The 19,810-nt window shown below is 38.8% G+C and overlaps 2 protein-coding genes and 1 non-coding gene across 3 annotated transcripts in view; 1 reads left to right on the top strand and 2 right to left on the bottom strand.

Annotated features, from left to right (window-relative positions):
* The first annotated feature begins 60 nt into the window (after positions 1 to 60).
* On the top strand, positions 61 to 16,810 carry cnot11 (CCR4-NOT transcription complex subunit 11). Its single transcript, XM_008121264.3, has 7 exons — positions 61 to 814; positions 6,350 to 6,514; positions 11,657 to 11,809; positions 13,355 to 13,557; positions 13,972 to 14,174; positions 14,560 to 14,656; positions 15,285 to 16,810. Exons 1-7 carry the CDS (start codon positions 364 to 366, stop codon positions 15,480 to 15,482), a joined length of 1,470 nt encoding a protein of 489 aa, XP_008119471.1. The 5' UTR covers positions 61 to 363; the 3' UTR covers positions 15,483 to 16,810.
* Positions 16,811 to 18,121: 1,311 nt separating this feature from the next.
* Positions 18,122 to 19,810, bottom strand: part of rnf149 (ring finger protein 149) — a 36,871-nt gene continuing 35,182 nt past the window's right edge. The window contains exon 8 of the mRNA XM_062975384.1: positions 18,122 to 18,356. The gene's annotated coding sequence lies outside the window, so the exon portion shown is untranslated. The remainder of the gene's footprint in view (positions 18,357 to 19,810) is intronic.
* Positions 19,199 to 19,308, bottom strand: LOC134298171 (small nucleolar RNA SNORD89). The gene has a single exon (XR_010005120.1). It is a non-coding gene; the product is annotated as a small nucleolar RNA SNORD89 (small nucleolar RNA).

Raw genomic sequence — 19,810 nt, forward strand, 5'->3', positions numbered from 1 at the left:
TGGCTCAGATACTTGGCGAAGCTCAATCTGGCCCATAGAGAATAATGGTTCCTCCCTCGAGCCAGTTTCCCGCTCCTCTGCCTGTAGTTTTGCGACAGTGTTGCAAAACGTGCGGCGGGTACCTTTACGGCAGGAAGGTGAGGGGCTGAACAATAGAGCAAGCGCGGAAGAAGTGGTGCGGGAAGGAAAACCAGGAGGGAAAAAAAAGGGCCGGGGGTCGCGAGAGATAAGAGAGAGGGCGCGCGCGCGTGGGGCGGGGCTGGATGCCCGTGCGAGTTGTGAGGGCGGCTGAGCCCCGGAGGCGGCGGGTTCGATTCCCGGCCGCGGTCTACTACTGTGCTTGGAGCGGCCTTTCCTGAGAAGATGAGCCTCTCCCCGAAGGAGCTGTCGAGCCTGTTGAGCATCGTCTCGGAGGAGGCGGGCGGGGGCACCTTCGAGGGCCTCTCCACGGCCTTCCACCACTACTTCGGCAAAGCCGAGCACTTCCGCGTGGGCTCCGTGCTGGTGCTGCTCCTCCAGCAGCCCGACCTGCTGCCCACGCCGCCCCAGCGCCTCACCGCCCTCTACCTGCTCTGGGAGATGTACCGCACCGAGCCCCTCGCCGCCAACCCCTTCGCCGCCATCTTCGCCCACCTCCTCAACCCCGCGCCGCCCGAGCGCGCCGCCCCCGGAGCGCCCTCAGCCCAGCCCTCCGCCAATGCCAACGCCGCCGCCCCAGGCTCCACGGGCTCCGGCTCGGCTGGGCCAGGCCCGGCCGGAGGAGGAGGAGGAAGCGGAGGGGCCGGCGACGACAGCGAGAAGCCCCCGCTCTCAGGTAACCCGCTCTCTTGGAGCCGCCCATTCAGGCCTGGGCAAACCTGGGCCCTCCAGGGGTTTTGGACTCCAACTCAAACCATTCCTAACAGCCTCAGGCCCTTTCCTTTGCCCCCTCAGCCGCTTAAACGGCTGAGGGAGAATAGGAAGGGGCCTGAGGCTGTTAGTAATGGTGGGAGTTGGAATCCAAAACCCCTGGAGGGCCCAGGTTTGCCCAGGCCTACACAAGCTGATCCAGCCTCCAACTCTCAGAATTCCGCACAATTGGACCATCTGGCTAAGGTTTCTGGGACTTGGCGGCTCAAGCACACGGGTATGGATGTTTGTTTGAACCACAAGGGCTCTTACCTAGTTTCATGGATCTAGACCAACCTTGGCACACATATCTCTCATGATCCAGATTAAAATACTGGTGGGGCTTTTTGGGGGGGGGGGGCTTGATAGAGCACAATGAGAGGTGTAGTCCAGTCATATCTGGAGAAGCGTGTGAATCCCACCCACAATGGATCTGAAGCAATGGCTCTCAACCTGGGGTTCCCAGATGTTTTTGGCCAGGAATCCTAACAGCTGGTAAACTGGCTGGGATTTCTGGGAATTGTAGGCCAAAAACATCTGGGAACTCCATGTTGAGAACCACTGGTCTGGAGCAAACTGACTCAATTGTATGGTGAGCGCGGATGAGCTCCCTCTATCAGCTCCATGTGGGGACATGAGAGAAGCCTCCCACAAGGATGGTGAAAACATCAAAACATTCTCTCACACTAGAAGCAACTTGGCGGTTCTTCAAGTTGCCCCTGACACATACAAAAATACACTTTATTTATATTCCGCTCTATCTCCCCAAGGGGTCTCAGAGTGGATTACAACATACACAGATAGGCAAACATTCAATGCCTTAATACAGTGGAATAACAATGACATACAAATACATAGAACAAAAATAAAGCCTTCCCCTTTCATCTCTAGTTTTCTGGAGGCGGTACTCAAGTCTGGCCATGGGGAGGTGCTCATGTTCCATTTCCAAGCCAAGGAGCTTGTCCATAGACACCTTGGTTGTGTTTCCGGCAAGGCTGAATTACCTTCCTGCTGAAGCAGCACCTATTGATCTACTCACATTTACATGTTTTTGAACTGCTAGGTTGGCAGAAGTTAGGGCTAACAGCAGAAGCTCACCTCAACCCGCTTTGAGCTGCCAACCTTTAGGTCAACATATTCAGCAGTTGAGCAGTTTAACCCATTGGGCCACCGCAGCCCATCATATGCCTGTCATGACCAATTTTAGGGGGGTTAAACTAAAAAAAAACAAACCCCTTTGGGGCTCAGAGCTGAAGGAAAAAAAAGGACATTACATTGAGATAGGGAATAAAATAACAATGAGGAAAAGAGAACTAGAAAAAAGGAAGAAAAAAAGACGACTTTGTATCTTCTTCTCGGCAGTTAAATCTTGATGTCTGTGCCTTCACAGAAGGTCTCCAGCCATGGTTTATGTATTGGTGAATAATCGATTTTAATATACACTGAAAGATGTCTGGAAAAAAATAAAGAAAAATGTAAAAGGAAAGAAAAAAAAGGAGAAAAAATAAAAGACCACTGTCATATTGTCAGTGAGATATTACTGCTGTGTGCTTTCACAGGTTTCACCAGTCGTGCATTATCTAGTGATGTTATTTTTATTGTCATTGATTTTAACTTTACAGTGAAATATATCTTAACAACAATTTTAAAAAAGAAATATAGAAAGAAAAATACATTATATCTATTGTCTTTTCAGCCATTATATATTGCTGATGTGTGCCTTCATAGAAGACTTCTCTAATAGTGGGGTCACTATTGATATTGTTATTAATTTTATCATTACACTGAAAGTTACCGTAATTATAGATCCATATCTAGCTTTGCGTTGTTTATATAGGCATTAAATGTTTGCCTGTTACTATGGAAGCCGACCTGAGTCCCCATGGGGAGATAGGGCGGAATACAAATGAAGTTGTTTTATTATCATCATCATTATCATCATCATAAAGTTATTGTTGATACCATATTGTTTTTGTTGACCCTACTTTTCCACTTCCAGAGCTAGTTTACTGTTTTTCTTTGAAATACAGTAAATATTCAAAAACATTTAACCTACTGATGCTTTAATGCCATTATATTGGCATATATTTTTATTTTGAAATTTACCAGTAGCTGCTGCATTTCCCATCCTAGGCTTATACTTGAGTTAATAAGTTTCCCAGTTTTTTGTGGTAAAATTAGGTTCCTCGGCTTATATTCTGGTTGGCTTATATTTGAGTATATATATATATATATATATATATATATAGTATCTGAGGAGCCTCCAGTGGCTCAGTGTGTTAAAGCGCTGAGCTGCTGAACTTGCAGACTGAAAGGTCCCAGGTTCAAATCTGGGGAGCGGAGTGAGCGCCCGCTGTTAGCCCCAGCTTCTGCCAACTGAGCAGTTCAAAAACATGCAAATGTGAGTAGATCAATAGGTACCCCTCCGGCGGGAAGGTAACGCCGTTCCATGCAGTCATGGCGGCCACATGACCTTGGAGGTGTCTACGGACAACGCCGGCTCTTCGGCTTAGAAATGGAGATGAGCACCAACCCCCAGAGTCAGACATGACTGGACTTAACGTCAGGGGAAACCTTTACCTTTACCTTTATGATATCTGGAAAAAGGAAAGTAGAAAAAGGAGAGAAAGAAGGAAAAGGAAAAATATCAGATGACTTCCCTTCATCTTTTTAGTTAATATATGTTGTTACTGTTTGCCTTCACAGAAGGTTGCTCTGCTAGTGCTTTATCTCTTGATGTTATTGTTGATTTTTAACACTACACTGAAAGATTTCTATAAAAATAATGAAAATTAAATATGATTGCAGTGTGCTTCACAGACGGTTTTGCTAGTGGTGCTTTATCTGCTGTTGTCGTTATCATTATTAATTTTAAAATTACACTGAAAAATATCTAGAAAAAAAAGGAAAAAAGAGAGCGAAAAGGAAAAAGATTTCTAATCATATTTTCATCAGTTATACATATTATATTTCCTTTATCTGGAAATCTGAAATGTACCAAAATTGTTCACATGGGTGGTTGAGATAGAGATGCCTTTGCTTTGTTGTGGTTCAATGCACACAAGCTTTTTTTTCCTGCACAAGAATATTAAAAATACTGTGTATAAAATTCCCTTCAGGCCATATGCACAAGGTGTATATAAAACAAATGAATTTTTGTTTAGATATCTCATCATGTATGTATGTATGTATGTATGTGCAAATCCAGATGTTTCAAGATCCAAAACACTGCTGGTCCCAAACATTTTGGATAATGGATAGTCAAACTGTACAATTTTCATATACAATTTGGAACTATAAAAATATTGGCCAATAAGGAGACATGTTTTATATATTGCTAACTCTTGGAGCCAGCAAAACCAACACAGCTATAAACACCCCTTGGCATTGGCAAATGGCAAAAATTCAGACTCCATGTCTGAAATTCAACACAATTATAAAACTTATAATTAATGGGAGTCTCCAAATGCTACAGAACACTTGTTTGGAGAAGAAAACGATTATTCAATCTCACTCTCTAGTATTAACATAAGTTCTCTTTTTCCCATAGTACATTTTTTCTAATAATCAAACCCAAAAGTTACCAAATCATTTTCTTTCTTTGCAAAAAGTCCAAAAGGAGTTTCCAGTCTTTGAGAAATGTCCGTTATGATCTTTCTGCGGCCAAACAAGACAATTTGTCAATGTCTGCTAAGTATCCGTTCCGTCAGCCACGCTTCCATAATATATAAGATTTATCAAATAAAAGTCTGGTTAGATTCCCAAGCAGAGGAGAATGCCTAGTGAGTGAAGCACAATTCCAAGGCCTTATAATTTAATTATAATCGGGGTACCCATTAATTGTATGCACCCTTAACATCTTATAATTTGGGATTCTTTTTACATTTCTACAAATTGTATTGCTTTTTAAGGGGAAATGTAAGCATTCATATATGCTAATTATAGGCAGTTAAATGTCCTTGTCAAATTCACATTCAGCTACATAAATTTATTTTTCAACTACATTTATATATAGTTGCACAGCACTGCTGTCTAAGTAGCTCATTTGGTATTAGGCCAACAGTGGAAAAGGCATAGGCTACTTTCTGAGGAAAGTAGTTAATAATGTGATCAGTGACTGGGCTACTTCCTGTCTCTTTCTTTCTACCACCCAGGGCATGAAGGTGGCGGGTTTGAAGCAGGGTAAACTGCCCTTTAGCCATGAATCCCTTCCTTGTTCAAGTAATTAATGAAGGAGCAGCAGGGAGGAGATGTGTGAGGTGTGATCAGATGTATCTCCAGTCAATTAAGCAGTGTAGGTTGGTTATGGGAGGAGACATTAAAATCTCCTCTCTTCATGATCCCATTTTACCAACACACGGAAAATTCCTGGAGGGCCAGTTCCAGGTTTGAAGAAACCACTAAATTAGTTAGAAGGCAGTTTGCTAGCACTTATTTCCTGTTTGTATTAGTACCTATATGTGTTAGAACTGGATGGCCTTGAGTAAGTCGCAATTTTCTCGACTTAGGATCTATCTATAAGGGAAATTATGATTATTTTCTTTGCAGAATTGTGAGGATGAGTTTGAGAAACATAACAAAACAATTGTTAACCAGAAGTATATTAAGCAATGGCAATTATTATAAAATTATTTTGAAAGTTTTTCAAGTGAGAGCAAACGAGATGAGCATAGCTTTCAAAAATACTGTATTAAGATCCCGCAAAAGCTAAATATAGTTCTATACTATATAGACTATTCTAAGTATAGTCTGTCTAGATCTTTTAGCTTAATTTATACAGGAGCCTCCGGTGGCCAAGGGGATAAAAGCCTCGTGACTTGAAGGTTGGGTTGCTGACCTGAAAGCTGCCAGGTTCGAATCCCACCCAGGGAGAGTGCGGATGAGCTCCCTCTATCAACGCCAGCTCCATGCGGGGACATGAGAGAAGCCTCCCACAAGGATGGTAAAATATCAAAAACATCCGGGCGTCCCCTGGGCAACGCCCTTGCAGACAGCCAATTCTCTCACTCCAGAAGCAACTCCGGTTGCTCCTGACAGGAAAAAAAGAGCTTAATTTATAGCCAAGCAGTACCTTCGTAATTCTTTTTTGCTATACCCTTATGGTCACACACAAATTATTTGCCTGTTAAAAACTAGTTATCAGTGCAATATCCAAACTGTTTTTTCTTCCTTTATTCTTTTTAATCAGCTGCATCCAGAGCTACTTGTTCTGGAAGAGACAAGGTCCTTACATTCATAGACAATATCTAGATGCACCTGAGGTTTCCACTGTTAACTAGAATTTCCTGGTTTTGAAAAGAAGGCAGGTGGGTTTCACTAATTTTCCTTCCCTCATGGGAGTTCCTTGGTGCCACTACTAATGGTCACTGTTTTGCCATGCAATTCTGGAATCACTGCAAATTGACACTTCAGTACATGTAAAATACTTTTCTTGTGGTATGACTGTTATTATTCTTTGCAGGTTTTCTGCCTCCAATAACACCTCCAGAGAGATTCTTTCTTTCCCAGTTGATGTTGGCTCCCCCGAGAGAACTGTTTAAAAAGACTCCACGACAGATTGCATCAATGGATGTAGGAAATATGGGCCAATCTGTAGACATAAGTGGCCTTCAGCTGGCATTAGCGGGTAAGAAATAAACTATTGTTGCTGCAGTTTGGTTGCTGTACAGTGAAATGTCGATTTTGGGTAGGAGAGTGTCTGTGCGTAAGATAGAAAGGACTACTCCTTTCCCCATAAGTCCCATCAGTCACTTTTAAAAGTACATTGACTTTTGTGATCAAATCATTTGTGGCATTTAGGCGTCAACATTTTCATGCCAAAGGTTATTACAGTAACTGGAGAGCCATGTTTTTATATTGATATATTTTTATACAGATTTTATTCAGCCTGTGGTGTTATTTATGAGGTCTAGCTATTACATGTTTTAGCCTTGGTTGTTTTATTGGTTCTATTTGTAACTGTTTGTTTTTGCTGCTTGTTTGTTTCTATTTTATTCCTATTGTTGCCTTTGTAAACCGCTCTGAGTCCCTTTATGTTGTTGTTGTTATTATTATTTTCCAATTCATAATTACATTTTCTTGTTTTTTTCTTTCTGATGGAATTATGGGACAAAATGAAAGCTTTTGAATTTTTTGGTGTGGGGGCATGATGATCACTCTAAGTTCATAGAGATATATTTATGCCTGATCCTATAAGATAGCCTATGGGTTTTGGAATTGGCATATTGAATACTCTGTTTATTATGAAACATATACAGGTAGTCCCCAAGTTACAGACATCTGGCTTCTAGTTAATAATGGAGGTGAGACCACAGAGAAAACCTACCCCTAAGAAGGTAAATTCACTCTTAAAAGAGTTATCATGGGGAAAAGGTATTTCGACTGAAGCTTTATCACCAATCCTTGTTTCCATGGTAACTCAATTTTTTCAGAATCTAATTGTCACAGGGACAGAAAGTGAAGTGGAATCTTCTGAACCAGGAGTACAGACAGAAAAAGAAACCTTACAGGGTTGTTAACCCTTCCTATGCTATCCAACACTTTAAAAAATCTTTTGGTTCGAGTTACACTTAATAAATGTACCTGTTTCAACTTACATACAAATTCAACTTAAGAAAAAACCTACAGATCTTGTCCATAACCTGGAGACTGTATACAGATGTACAAAATTACACCTGGTATGTTGCATTACCTCACGTTAAAGCAAACAATGTCATATTAGATATTAGGGCATGTAACAGTAAAATAAGTTTAAACAACAAATAAAATAAAGTGCCAAAAGTGTATTAAATAATTTATGTAGAACCAGTTAAAATAATTCAAAATAATACAAGCCAAAGCACATATGCAATTTAGAATTGGTTAAAATAATGTTGAATAATGCTAATCATAGCACATGTGCAAATTGAATAAAATTAATTAGGCTAATAAGACTAATAACAAGCAATGCTTTGACTTGGTGCTGGAATGGTAACAGCATTCACACCAATTGGACCACTTCCAAAAGAAAAGTGCCATTAGAAGTATCTTTTGATTAAATTTGGTGTTTATTCTCCATACTGCATAGTATTCTTCATGTAATCTACATATTGTTTTCAAGTTTCATTTTCATGCAATGGTAGCACTTGTTTTTGCCAGTTAGAACCTATGTCCAATTATATGTCCCTGCCTGTGGAAAAAACGAAAAATATTTTGGCAAGGGTCTATCTTAAGTACTGACTGTTTATTTGACAGAAGACTTTGTTGATTAAGAATCAGTGACCTGAAATAAAATCAGTATTTTTCCAGAACCCTTCCTTTCAAATCAAAGCAGACTTCCTGGAATTGATGAATATGTACTAAACTACATCTCCAGTTGTTTTATTTTGAACTAGCTTATGTACCCGGCAATGCCCGGATTAGGTCTTTTGTAACAATAAATTTAAAAAGTATTCATTGTTGGATTTTGGATTTTAAAATGGACCCATTAGAAAATGCATAGGAAGGTGGGTAAACTACAACTCCCATCATAATCTGCCATTGTTCCAAACCCGTCTGTATTCAAAGTTGGCCATGTTGCGTTTGTGTGCCAGGTTTGGTCCAGATCCATCCTTATTTGGGTTCACAGCACTCTTTGGGCGGGAGCGAACTATAAGGGGTCAGTTCCCCTTTGTTCTCTCTGTGAACTGAAAATAAATTTGAGAACAGGTGCATTTTTTCAGTGTAACTCCAGCCAAAAATATATGTTTTAGCTTTGGGTAGCATAGAAAAGGGTTAACACCCTTGTAGTGTTTGTTTTGCTGTCTACCGCTGTTCAGATTTCATCACACTTTTTATCCCTGTGATAATTGGATTTTGAAAAAAAAATGGCTTGTTTTGGAGATAAGGATTGGTGATAAAGCTTCAGTTGAGACACCTTTTTCCCATGATAACTCTTTTCAGGAGTGAATTTCCTTTCAGAGGGGTAGATTTCTCTCACTTCCTGTTGTCTCACCCCCATTCTTAACTGAGTTGTTTGTAAGTCAGATGTTTGTAACTTGGGAACTACTTGTAAACCTGGATGAGAACTGCCCATATAGCTTAAGCTGCCCCACCCCCCGGTTCAATGTTAAAAATATTGATAGGCATCTCTAAATGTACCTTGGGGCTCTGGCAGTCTTTGTAAAAATTAAATTAGTATCTTAGTGTGACCTTATTGTGCGTATATATATATATATGTTTTAAAATTAGGGTCATTGTTCCACAAAATCATGCAAGCTCTGCCTGTCCAACTTTACAGCTCTCTCAAACATATTCTGGGAGTTCAAGTCACTTTGACAACTCACTATCAGTGTCTATTTTCTAATCTGCACTGCCAGACACTCCTTTGGATATTCGATTATCATTTCGAGTGAAAAGTTCTCAAATTCATTATGCGTTCAAGGAGAGAATATAAACTTTAATAAGTTATAGTGGAACGGGAAGGCAGTGCTGCAGCTTGCAGAAGTTGTCCATAGTTTGCTTGTACTGGGAAGAAGTCTGGCCTAAGATCTCTCTGTCATTGTAGAATCTAGTAACTTGCTGCAAGATAATTTAAAACTTGCTATTATTGCAACAGCTATTACTTATCTGGAATTCAGAAATCTAAATCCCTAAAAAACTGGAACCTTTTTTTCTGCCCAGTGTCTTTGAGACATTAGATGTGGCTCCAGAGAGGAGAGGTCTGGAGAAACATGTGAGGCTAAAGAGAGGCGGAGACCTGTGAGTTGGTGGGAGGTGTAGATTTCTGCCATTTCATATAACCTCGAGTCTCCCTCCAGCCTCATGTCTCATATAAAACACAAGCAGTGAAGAAGAAATTGGAGAGAAATGCAAGGATCTGTGACATAGCAAAAGGTGTTATTTCATGCTAACTATTCTTAGATTTCAATGATTTTGCAGTTCCTGAGTCCCGTCCCCCCTCCCAAGCCATGTGTTGTGCATGAGATACAACACTGGAGAGAGATTGAGGCTCAGAAATGGCAGGAATCCAAGTTTAGTACTTGATCTGAATCCATACTTCTCCCGCCTCCCTCCGTCTCAAATCTCAGATACAGTTCATACGCATTCCAAAATCCAAAGAAGTGTGAAATATGAAACACTTAGGTCAGAAGCATCTAGGATAAGGGAGGCTTAACTTGTAATACTAATAGTAATGGGATTTCTAGACAGCACATAAGTAAAAGAGATAAAGGAAATATGTGACATGCCATTCTCATATAATGGCCAAGATCCCACATGTGTAAATCTGAACAGGTGTCCTGTATCCTCCTTAGAGCTGATGCTTCATGTGAGAGGTTTTTGGACAGAGTACAAGGGCAAGAGAGTAGCCCTCTAAGACCAGTCCAGAAAGGGATTTATGCTTATATGACATGCACATAGATGCCTGTAAATCAGTAACAGGATTACAGTGTTCCCTCACTTATCGCTGGGGTTATGTTCCAGGACCACCCACAAAAACTGAAAATCTGCGAAGTAGGGACAATATATTTATTTTAATATTTATACATTATTTTAGTAGTTATACACTATTTTAAGTCTTTATCGGAGCCCTGGTGGCGAAGTGTGTTAAAGCACTGAGCTGCTGAACTTGCAGACCGAAAGGTCCCAGATTGAAATCCCGGGAGCGGAATGAGCGCCCGCTGTTAGCTCCAGCTTCTGCCAACCTAGCAGTTCGAAAACATGCCAATGTGAGTAGATCAATAGGTACCGCTCCAGCGGGAAGGTAACGGCATTCCATGCAGTCATGGCAGCCACATGACCTTGGAGGTGTCTATGGACAACGCCGGCTCTTCGGCTTAGAAATGGAGATGAGCACCAACCCCCAGAGTCAGACATGACTGGACTTAACGTCAGGGGAAAACCTTTACCTTTAAGTCTTTATCAACCAATTGTGTGTTGATAAATTGCCTCCTTCTCCTCCCGTTGCCTCTTGGGCTCCTTTTCTCTCCCTTCGACTTCTCCTTCCTCCCTTCATTAGTCTGTAAATTGTAATTTTTTATGATTTATAATAGTCTTTTAGAGTTTATTGAAAAACCGCAAAACAAGCAAATCCGCAAAAAGCGAACAGTGAAGTAGTGAGGGAACACTGTATACCTTTGTGCATCTATTTTACTTAGGAATGTGAAAGTCTATCCAAATCATGCAGATTTAGAACTAACATTTTTTTTAAAAAAATTACATATGCCTTCATTAGATTTCAACTCAGAGAAATGTATAGATGATTGCTTCACTGGTGGAGTATGATGGTCCTGTGCAAGTGTTCCTAGCAGTATTAATTATCCCACTTACTGTTACTCACTAAATTGAAATTAGTAAATTCAAGTATTGGTGCTGATTTTAATTGTCTGGCCTAAATTCTGAAAATACGGAAGGAACTATGAAAGCTGGTATATTGTTCTTTTTTTTTTGTTAATTCTTTATCCATGTAGTCAGTAGAATCATAGTTTTTTCCTTCTGTAAAACTGCAGAAAAATCTCAAAGTATTATGAGTCTGATTAAATTAACAGTCTTTTGTGTTTCTTAAAGTTGACATGACTTCCATTTTCAGGAAAAAAACATCATGAGAATATTTTCCAGTTACAAGATGCAAATCTTTTCCTTCTGAGAGCTGTATGAAATAATGAATTTTCAAATAACTCACAAATTTATTTCTGCCATTTACTGCCTATAGGCAGCAATGTAATGAAACAGATAAATTTAATCCTCTTTGACTTGAGATTTTCTTGAGATTGCGTGCTCTAAAACTGAGTTAAACCATTTTGTCTTCCAGAGCGTCAGTCTGAGCTGCCTACACAGAGTAAAGCAAGTTTTCCCAGCATTCTCAGTGACCCTGACCCAGATTCTTCAAATTCTGGTTTTGACAGTTCTGTCGCCTCCCAAATCACTGAAGCTCTAGTGAGTGGACCAAAGCCACCTATTGAAAGTATGCATTGCTACATGATCTGCTATAATGCTCCTTTTACTTTGTAATTGCATTACAAAGTTTGTACAGTTTTCAATTGTATTGGTTGCAACTAATATTCAGAGTAGTAGACATCACTCGACTGCAGTCTGGAAGATGGATTTCCTCCAAATCAATGACTGATGTTAGGATTTGCAAAGTAATATTTAAAGTGATGGGTTTTTCTGTATAGGAGCCAATATGAGTGCTGAAATAACCTGAATTGAACTGACACATCTTGTTTAGCCAATAAGAGTCATAATCATATAATGGTAATCACATCCTACAATTTAAATAAACGTGCAAGCATTTCTCCCAGATGGCACAACAGCCTGTATAACAGGTGGGCATAGCTCTTCCTTGTCCCTGGTACTGAGAGCATGTAAGTTCCCTTCACAGTCACACAGTTATACCAATTTTAAGTCAGTCAACTGCTTTTGCATGGAGTTGGACATAGTCCTTAATGCGTATAGGTTTTTTTTTTACATTTAATAGTAAATGAAACTACTTATAATTATATTAACATATTAGCTGTATTGTAAATATTATCAGCACTCTATGAAAGAATGAAGCTCCATTCTCACTTACTAGTACAAAACTAACTGTATATAAAAACTATGTTGGTCTTTTGCTTTAAGCAACGAACTATCCAGGTGTTTGAAAATTAGCCTGTGTTTTTTCAAGCATAAAATACAGCCTTTCTTCATTTGAAGGCTACAGATACACTGATTACACTATATAAATAAGTGATAATAATATTTGCCAGCATGATGTACTAGTTTGAGTGTTAGGTCACGTCTCTGCAGAACAGAATTTGCATCTCTGCGTGGCCAAGGAAACCCACTTGAGCAAGTAATGCTATCTCAACCTCATAGGAAGGCAGAGGCAATCATCCTGAAGAACTATTGCTATGAAAACCCTGTGATAGGTTTGCCTTATGGTCGCCAATATTGGAAACTACTTAAAGGCACACAACAGTATTTGTAATGACGTGTCAATCATAAATACTTGGTTCCTCATGTGGAAAAGAAGTTGTTTTATGGAATATATTAAACAGGGAGTAATGTTATTAGTGAAATCCTGAATATTCTTAAAGAAATTACATTTCTTGGTGCTTGTAGAGGAGAAATTTTGTGCTAGTTTTATAGTAAAATTCCCAAATGCATTTTCTCATGCTCAGCGTGTCTTTCAAGAATCTGTTTGAGGATACTCATTCTACTCATTTGATAGAACACACAAGACATTCATGTCGACTGTTTATCTAGCACTCTAAATGATGGTATAGAGGTACGTCATTATCATATAAGAGCAGATAGGCACTGCAAACAGGTTGGCAGTAGAAATTGATTTATTTGGTGGGTAGGAGGTAAGCATAGGTCTCCTGCACCAAATGGTTCAAAATAGCCATGGTATATAGAAACATGGTAAGTGGTGTTGTTAAAACTATAGCTTGTCTAGCATTATGGGTATTTATTTTAAAAATGTTTTTGTTTGAGAGTTACTGTGAGTATAAATTCCTTCCCCTAGGTCATTTTCGGCCAGAATTTATCCGGCCACCACCTCCACTCCACATTTGTGAAGATGAACTAGCTTGGTTAAACCCCATAGAACCAGATCATGCCATTCAGTGGGATAAGTCAATGTGTGTGAAAAACAGTGCTGGAGTAGAAATCAAGCGAATCATGGCCAAAGCATTCAAAAGTCCTTTGTCATCACAGCAGCAAACACAGGTAGGTGTGCTGCTGTGCTGCTATATGTGCTGACTCTCATACTTTGCATGTTAATGTAACCTGTAAAGCAGAAGTTGAAAAAAATGCAGGCTGTATCAGGCCCACCAGCATGTCCCTGAAAGCCTCCAAGTTGCCATTTTGAATGGTAGGGGACAATTTTTCACCTGAAGAGAGCGTGATCATTCAATAATTTATTTTCTAGGGACGAAAAAACCTTCACCTGAATCCTGAAGTGATGCAACTTTAATATTGCATATTGGTGACATGCTGATATAGCATGTGGGGGGCAAAAATTGGTTTCAATTCCCAATGAGCAGCAGCCTCCTGTCTAAATGTGAAAAAGCTGTATAGATTTTAGTCTGTTATGCGGTATCATGTTGGTAGTAATGTTGATTGCTTTTATTTTTAATGCAGCTCCTTGGCGAACTGGAAAAAGATCCCAAGCTTGTTTATCATATTGGACTTACACCTGCCAAATTACCTGACTTGGTGGAAAATAACCCCCTAGTTGCTATAGAGATGCTGCTTAAATTAATGCAGTCAAGTCAGATAACAGAATATTTTTCGGTCTTGGTCAACATGGATATGTCTCTACATTCAATGGAAGTTGTAAATAGGTATGTTTTTACTTTCACAATGCGTGTTTTTGACAAAAATATGCTTAGAACAGTATTACAGCAACTCTCTGCCTTTCATCATCTTTGAATTTATTTAAAGGCTTTAAAAGGTTGAGGTCGATGTAGTTACAGGTGTTTAGATTAAATTAAGTTTTGAAAAATTTTAAGCTAACGTAAGAGATCTTTACGCAAAGAAACCATCTTTCATTGGCCTAATTAGAATGTATGTGTTTTCCCCTAACTTTCCCACACAGAGTAATAGTTACTATTTGAGGGCACAATGAAGGGTTTTGATTTCCCCAGCCAAGATTAGTAATGTATACAACTGTTTATGTAACAGGCTAGTTGCAGAATAATTTAAAATACTCCTTAATATTTTGAACAGGCTTACTACAGCAGTTGATCTTCCTCCAGAATTTATCCACCTTTATATCTCCAATTGTATTTCTACATGTGAACAAATTAAAGATAAATATATGCAGGTAGGTATTACTGGTGTTTTAGTTATGCAGTGCGTGTTCTAGGTTGTATGACACATTTGGGCAAAAGGTTGTTTTTCCTGAAATGTTCCCACTTAACTTATGGGAGGCAAACTGAAAAAATCTCTAGGATGGTAATGTATGCTTCCAAAAATATGGAAAGTATTTACAATCCCCCAGGCGGGGTTTTTACTTAGGAATTTGAAATATCCACCCAGTTTTAAAATCCTATGTTACTGCCTCTGGTATTCATTTTAAGCCTAAAGAATCCAGAACTGAAGATCAGAAAGGCAGAACCTTTTACTTTTTCACAGATATCAAATAGTAATTATGTTCATACCTACGTGTTTAAGCCTCAAAAATATCCTTATCTCAAAGTATTCAATATTAAAATATTTATTTTAAAAGACTAAAGATGGAAATTGTAACTTTCAGAAAATGCCTCCCCCCTCATGGAATGTTTCAATTAACAGAATTAAAAAGTGAAATCTGATAGCTTTATTGATTTGGGCTACAAAGTATAAACAGATTTGTTCCCTTAGATATTTCTCCCATTGTATTAGTTAAGGAGGATATGATTATTCTTAATCTGTTTTTACAAAGAAAGACATATGGGATTTTCTTGTTTCAGAATCGGCTGGTTCGTCTCGTTTGTGTCTTCCTACAATCCTTGATTCGGAACAAGATCATTAATGTACAGGACTTATTTATAGAGGTACAAGCATTTTGTATTGAATTCAGTCGAATAAGAGAAGCAGCTGGCCTTTTTCGATTGCTGAAGACACTTGACACTGGTGAAAATCCATCAGACACAAAGACTTCAAAATAAGACTTATTTGGAAGAATATTTTTATTGGATTAGGACATTGTAAGATTTCTGTATAGTTGACTTGCTTGCAAATAAGATGCGATTTGTGCTGTATTAAATACTGCTTTTGTTTTGGACAAGTTTGAATCCTGATAACATGTATGAGCATGCGTTGGTGTCTCTCCTCAGGTTGAAACTAGCCTAACTTTTAATTATGATGGCAAGATTAAAACCATAGAGGGAAATAGCAGTATTGAGTATGAGTACTATGAGTATGACAGTATTACTGGTGCACTCAGGGAGAGGTAAGGCATGCTAACATTTTCACTTGTTTCTAAGAGTTAGGTATAAGACTGTCCCCCATCATATATATAAGGAGTAATGGAAGCTGCATTGTCTTCATATCCAAACCAACTTATTTGGCAGTGATTTAGCTACATAATTTGAAATGTTTGTGAGGATGGCAATTGTTAGCTAATGTTACTAGCAGTATTTCTCTGTATTATCCAAATTATAGCATTCAGTTGCATCAACATTCCCATTGTAACTTTGCCCAACTCATTTTGCCTTATTTGTTTAACAAACTAAACAATAAGTTGAGCAGAAGAATATATATTTGACATTTAGGAAAAAGTTTAAGTAGAAGGAAAGCTACATCACAGACTTAGGATGTAGTGGTAGGCTTAATGCATTCTTTTGTTACATTATACATTAATTTTGTTCTATAGGTATTGTAGTTGAAGGTCCTAGTATTCAGCTCCATCAGATACATTTCAAGATAGTGATTTCTTCCCTCTTGATCAAATCTACATACTACATTGCTTTTTTGTGTCCACATCAAAGCAATTTGCTGAGGGGGAACCAGGTATCACTGCTGTGATCAGTCTTGAAAGCAACCCCCAAGAAGTTGAACTTAAGATTCAGTATTACTTTGAAAAAGTATTTCAAAGTGCAGCTGGAGTACATTAAAACTTGCTGTATAGCATGTTTATCACTAAACTGCAATTTCAAAATAGACTAGATGAATGCAAGAAGAATAAGGCTATGTTGTCTCCCATTATTTAAGCATTATGCCTCTCACTACCTGTTCCTGGGGAATGAATGGAGGGAGAATTTCACAGGAAACCTGTTTGTGGGCTTTCCATAGGTGGTCAGTTAAGAACAATACTGAACAAAATAGTTTTGATGCAGCATAATTTTGTCATTCCCCACATACCATAAAAGCAACTGGTCAAACTAAAAATTATTTAGTAGAATTGGGATCATAGACTTTCTGATCAATTTTTTTTACTATTTGTTTTATCTACAAACATCCCATTTTGATAGTAATTAAACAGAAGTTGTGTTCATTTCATGGGTATCATGTTCCAGCTGAACTGTAAATTCCAACTGCCTTGGTGGCCAGCAATGTGAAATGCTGAAGCTGCAGTCTAACAATTATCTGGGGAGCTCTGGGAAACAATGGGACAATTACACAACTAGATTAGAACTACTGATATACAGTCTGTTTTGCCGAAGGCCAAAAATTAAGAATGAAATCAGAAAATTAGATAGAATGTATGGAACATACACTGTGAACCAGCCTTCAAGTTTAAGCAAAAGCATCAAAATACAAAACCCTACAAACCGTTAGGATGCATACTTATAGAAAAGAGAATTCAATTACAACAGTGCTTCTCGAACAGTATTGGTACATTTCCAGGAAACTATGAAAATGATGATACAGCACAAATACAATAACATTCCCTGCCAGGAGATGGCTTCAGTAGTCATGTTTTATCTATATATATAAAAGAGTGATGGCATCACGGCAGCGGACAAAACAACAAAACTAAAGGCCCCCCAACCTCGAAATTTGACAACACAACCCATCATTCACGGCTCTAGGTTGATACAACAAAAAGAAAAGAAAAATAAATTCCTAATTAGAGGGAAAGGAATAATAGTTTTTATCTAATTGCTGCCAGTTAGAAGGCTAAGCTCCACCCACTTGGTCTCCTAGCAAACCTACTCAGCCCAGGGGACAGGCACAGTTAGGCCTCACTTAGGCCTCTTCCACAGATTATCAGATTTTAACTGGATTATGTGGCAGTGTAGACTCAAGGCCCTTCCACATCTATATAACCCATTTAGAATCTTATATTATCTGCTTTGATCTGGATTATCTTGACTCCACACTGCCATATAATCCACTTCAGTGTGCATGCTAAACATAAAGACAACCATACAACAGACATTCAATACCACCACTACCTCAACGATTTCTCACCAACACCACCAGACAACGCCACAGCAACGCGTGGCCGGGCACAGCTAGTATGATATAATTTTAATCATGGAAGTTTTGAAGTAATCTACATTATTCTGGACAATTTACACTATTATGAAATACACATTTTTTTTAAAAAAAAAGATCTTTTAATGCAGCAGAAATATCATAAATAATCAGTTCCTTCAAGAATATGGAACAGATCAGCATTTTATCAATGAAAATAAACTTGATCCTTTTAGAACAAAGTGCTTTAAGAACCAGTTTTGAATAGCACAAGATAAATCTGAAAGTTTGACTTAGTGGTCAGTCTGTCAAAACATAACTCGTCCGAACAACACCAAATATTTTGCAGCAAAGTGCCTTCAGAAAGTAGACATTCAAAATGAAGCAGATTCAACTGGATAATTTTATTAAAGCTCATTTAGATTCTCTGCATTTTTTTAACATTTCAGAACATGTTTGTATTCCATCCATTGGGTTTAGCCTTATGAAAATAGGTTAATATTTCATCTATTGGAAGACAAAAGTCCAGGCAATTCATTCTGTTTCAGATGACAGAAGTTATCAAGGAAGATGCATCTTGCCAGTCTCTGCTCGAATTAAACCTGCACTAATAGGTGCACCTGGATGGGGGCAGGAAGGACAGAAATAACACAATTTTCGCATGAAGTTGATTTTTTAAAAAACATTCTTTAAATAGTTGCTCAAACCATTAAATCTTGCAGATTGAGAGGCTTGGGTCTTAAGATTCCAGTAAGCCCTTTTCTATTCAGGAAAAGAGTGTTCCCACAATATACTAATAGGAAAGTGGGAGACGGAAGGACAATTTCCACAGAATTTCCCCTCCGACAGTAGCTCCTTCCTCACTTCATTAAGTATAAACCTCCTATAGATTGAATATATTTATGTAATACAATCTTTGGCTCTAATCAAAAGGATCTAACCCTTAAGAAAACCAACAACATAACATTACTTCTTAAAGGTACTGTTCTAGAGCTAGGAATTATTTCATATTTGGTAATCAATACAGTATTTTTCTAAAAGTAAAAAATGACTACATCTAGTAACTGCAATGCTAAAGTGGACTGATGCTTCACATAAGCTAAAATTGCATACCATTTCATAGTACTGGGACAACCATTCCCTCAGACGTAAAATAAATTTTGCTACAATGGGCAGAGCAGACCTGGCTTGTACTTGTCTTCAGCCACAGGTGAGATGATACAAGAGGCTTTTCTTAAATCTGCCCACAATTCAGAATCATTGATTGATTCTCATTTGCAGTTTTAACACTTGAACCTCCCCACTATGTGTGTGGCACTGAAGATGAGCACACAAGTGCAAGACTACAAGACTCCTCAACTGGCTGATTCACTGGAATATATCAAGTATATCTATCACCTGTAGTCTGGGAAAAGATTCTCTGCAGAAGTCACATAGCCTGTTTTGTACTTCACATGAAGTTGCTGAGGTCAGACAAAAAAAGTCGCTTCAAGGAGTTTTGTCATCATGCCTTTAGAGAGAAACTGTTCACAGGCACTGCAATTCGGCCTTTTATTGTCATCATTCCTCAGCAGCATTACCAAATATATCAGAATAGCAGCATTTCCTTCCAGACAAAGGGCTGTCAACATTTAGAGTGGGATTATATGCTTAAAGCTCCAAGATTCAGAAGTCTAGATATGTGTACTTAGTTTGCACAATTAACTGCTTTGAACGCTCTGTCTGGATTTGGGACCAGACGTAAGAACAAAAGAACAAGACAGCTTGCAGAAGTGGGACTAAGGAACACTATTATGTAGTGGAAATCTTTACTGTACATTTGAATTCCCCCACATACTACTGTGTTTTTATCTATCTGTCAGTATACTAGAGCTATCTAACATACTGAGCTTTTCAGGGTGGCTTATTCAGAGGGACAATGAGCAATCAAAATACACTACAAAAACACCTCTGCTAAATTTTATCTGATGCTCCCTCAATTCTTAAAAATCCCAGGAAGAAGAATATTACACATAGGATGCCTTACACAATCTAATGCAGTGGTTCTCAACCTTCCCAATACTGTGACCTCTTA

Source organism: Anolis carolinensis, chromosome 3, assembly GCF_035594765.1.
Source record: "Anolis carolinensis isolate JA03-04 chromosome 3, rAnoCar3.1.pri, whole genome shotgun sequence".
Taxonomy (NCBI): Eukaryota; Metazoa; Chordata; class Lepidosauria; order Squamata; family Dactyloidae; genus Anolis; species Anolis carolinensis.

Excerpts from the sequence above, each read along its gene's own strand:
- cnot11 (XM_008121264.3), top strand. The coding sequence starts at position 364 with ATGAGCCTCTCCCCGAAGGAGCTGTCGAGCCTGTTGAGCATCGTCTCG. Across the intron at positions 6,515-11,656 it reads CCTTCAGCTGGCATTAGCGG|AGCGTCAGTCTGAGCTGCCT; the intron begins GTAAGAAATAAA and ends TTTGTCTTCCAG. Across the intron at positions 14,175-14,559 it reads TCAATGGAAGTTGTAAATAG|GCTTACTACAGCAGTTGATC; the intron begins GTATGTTTTTAC and ends TATTTTGAACAG.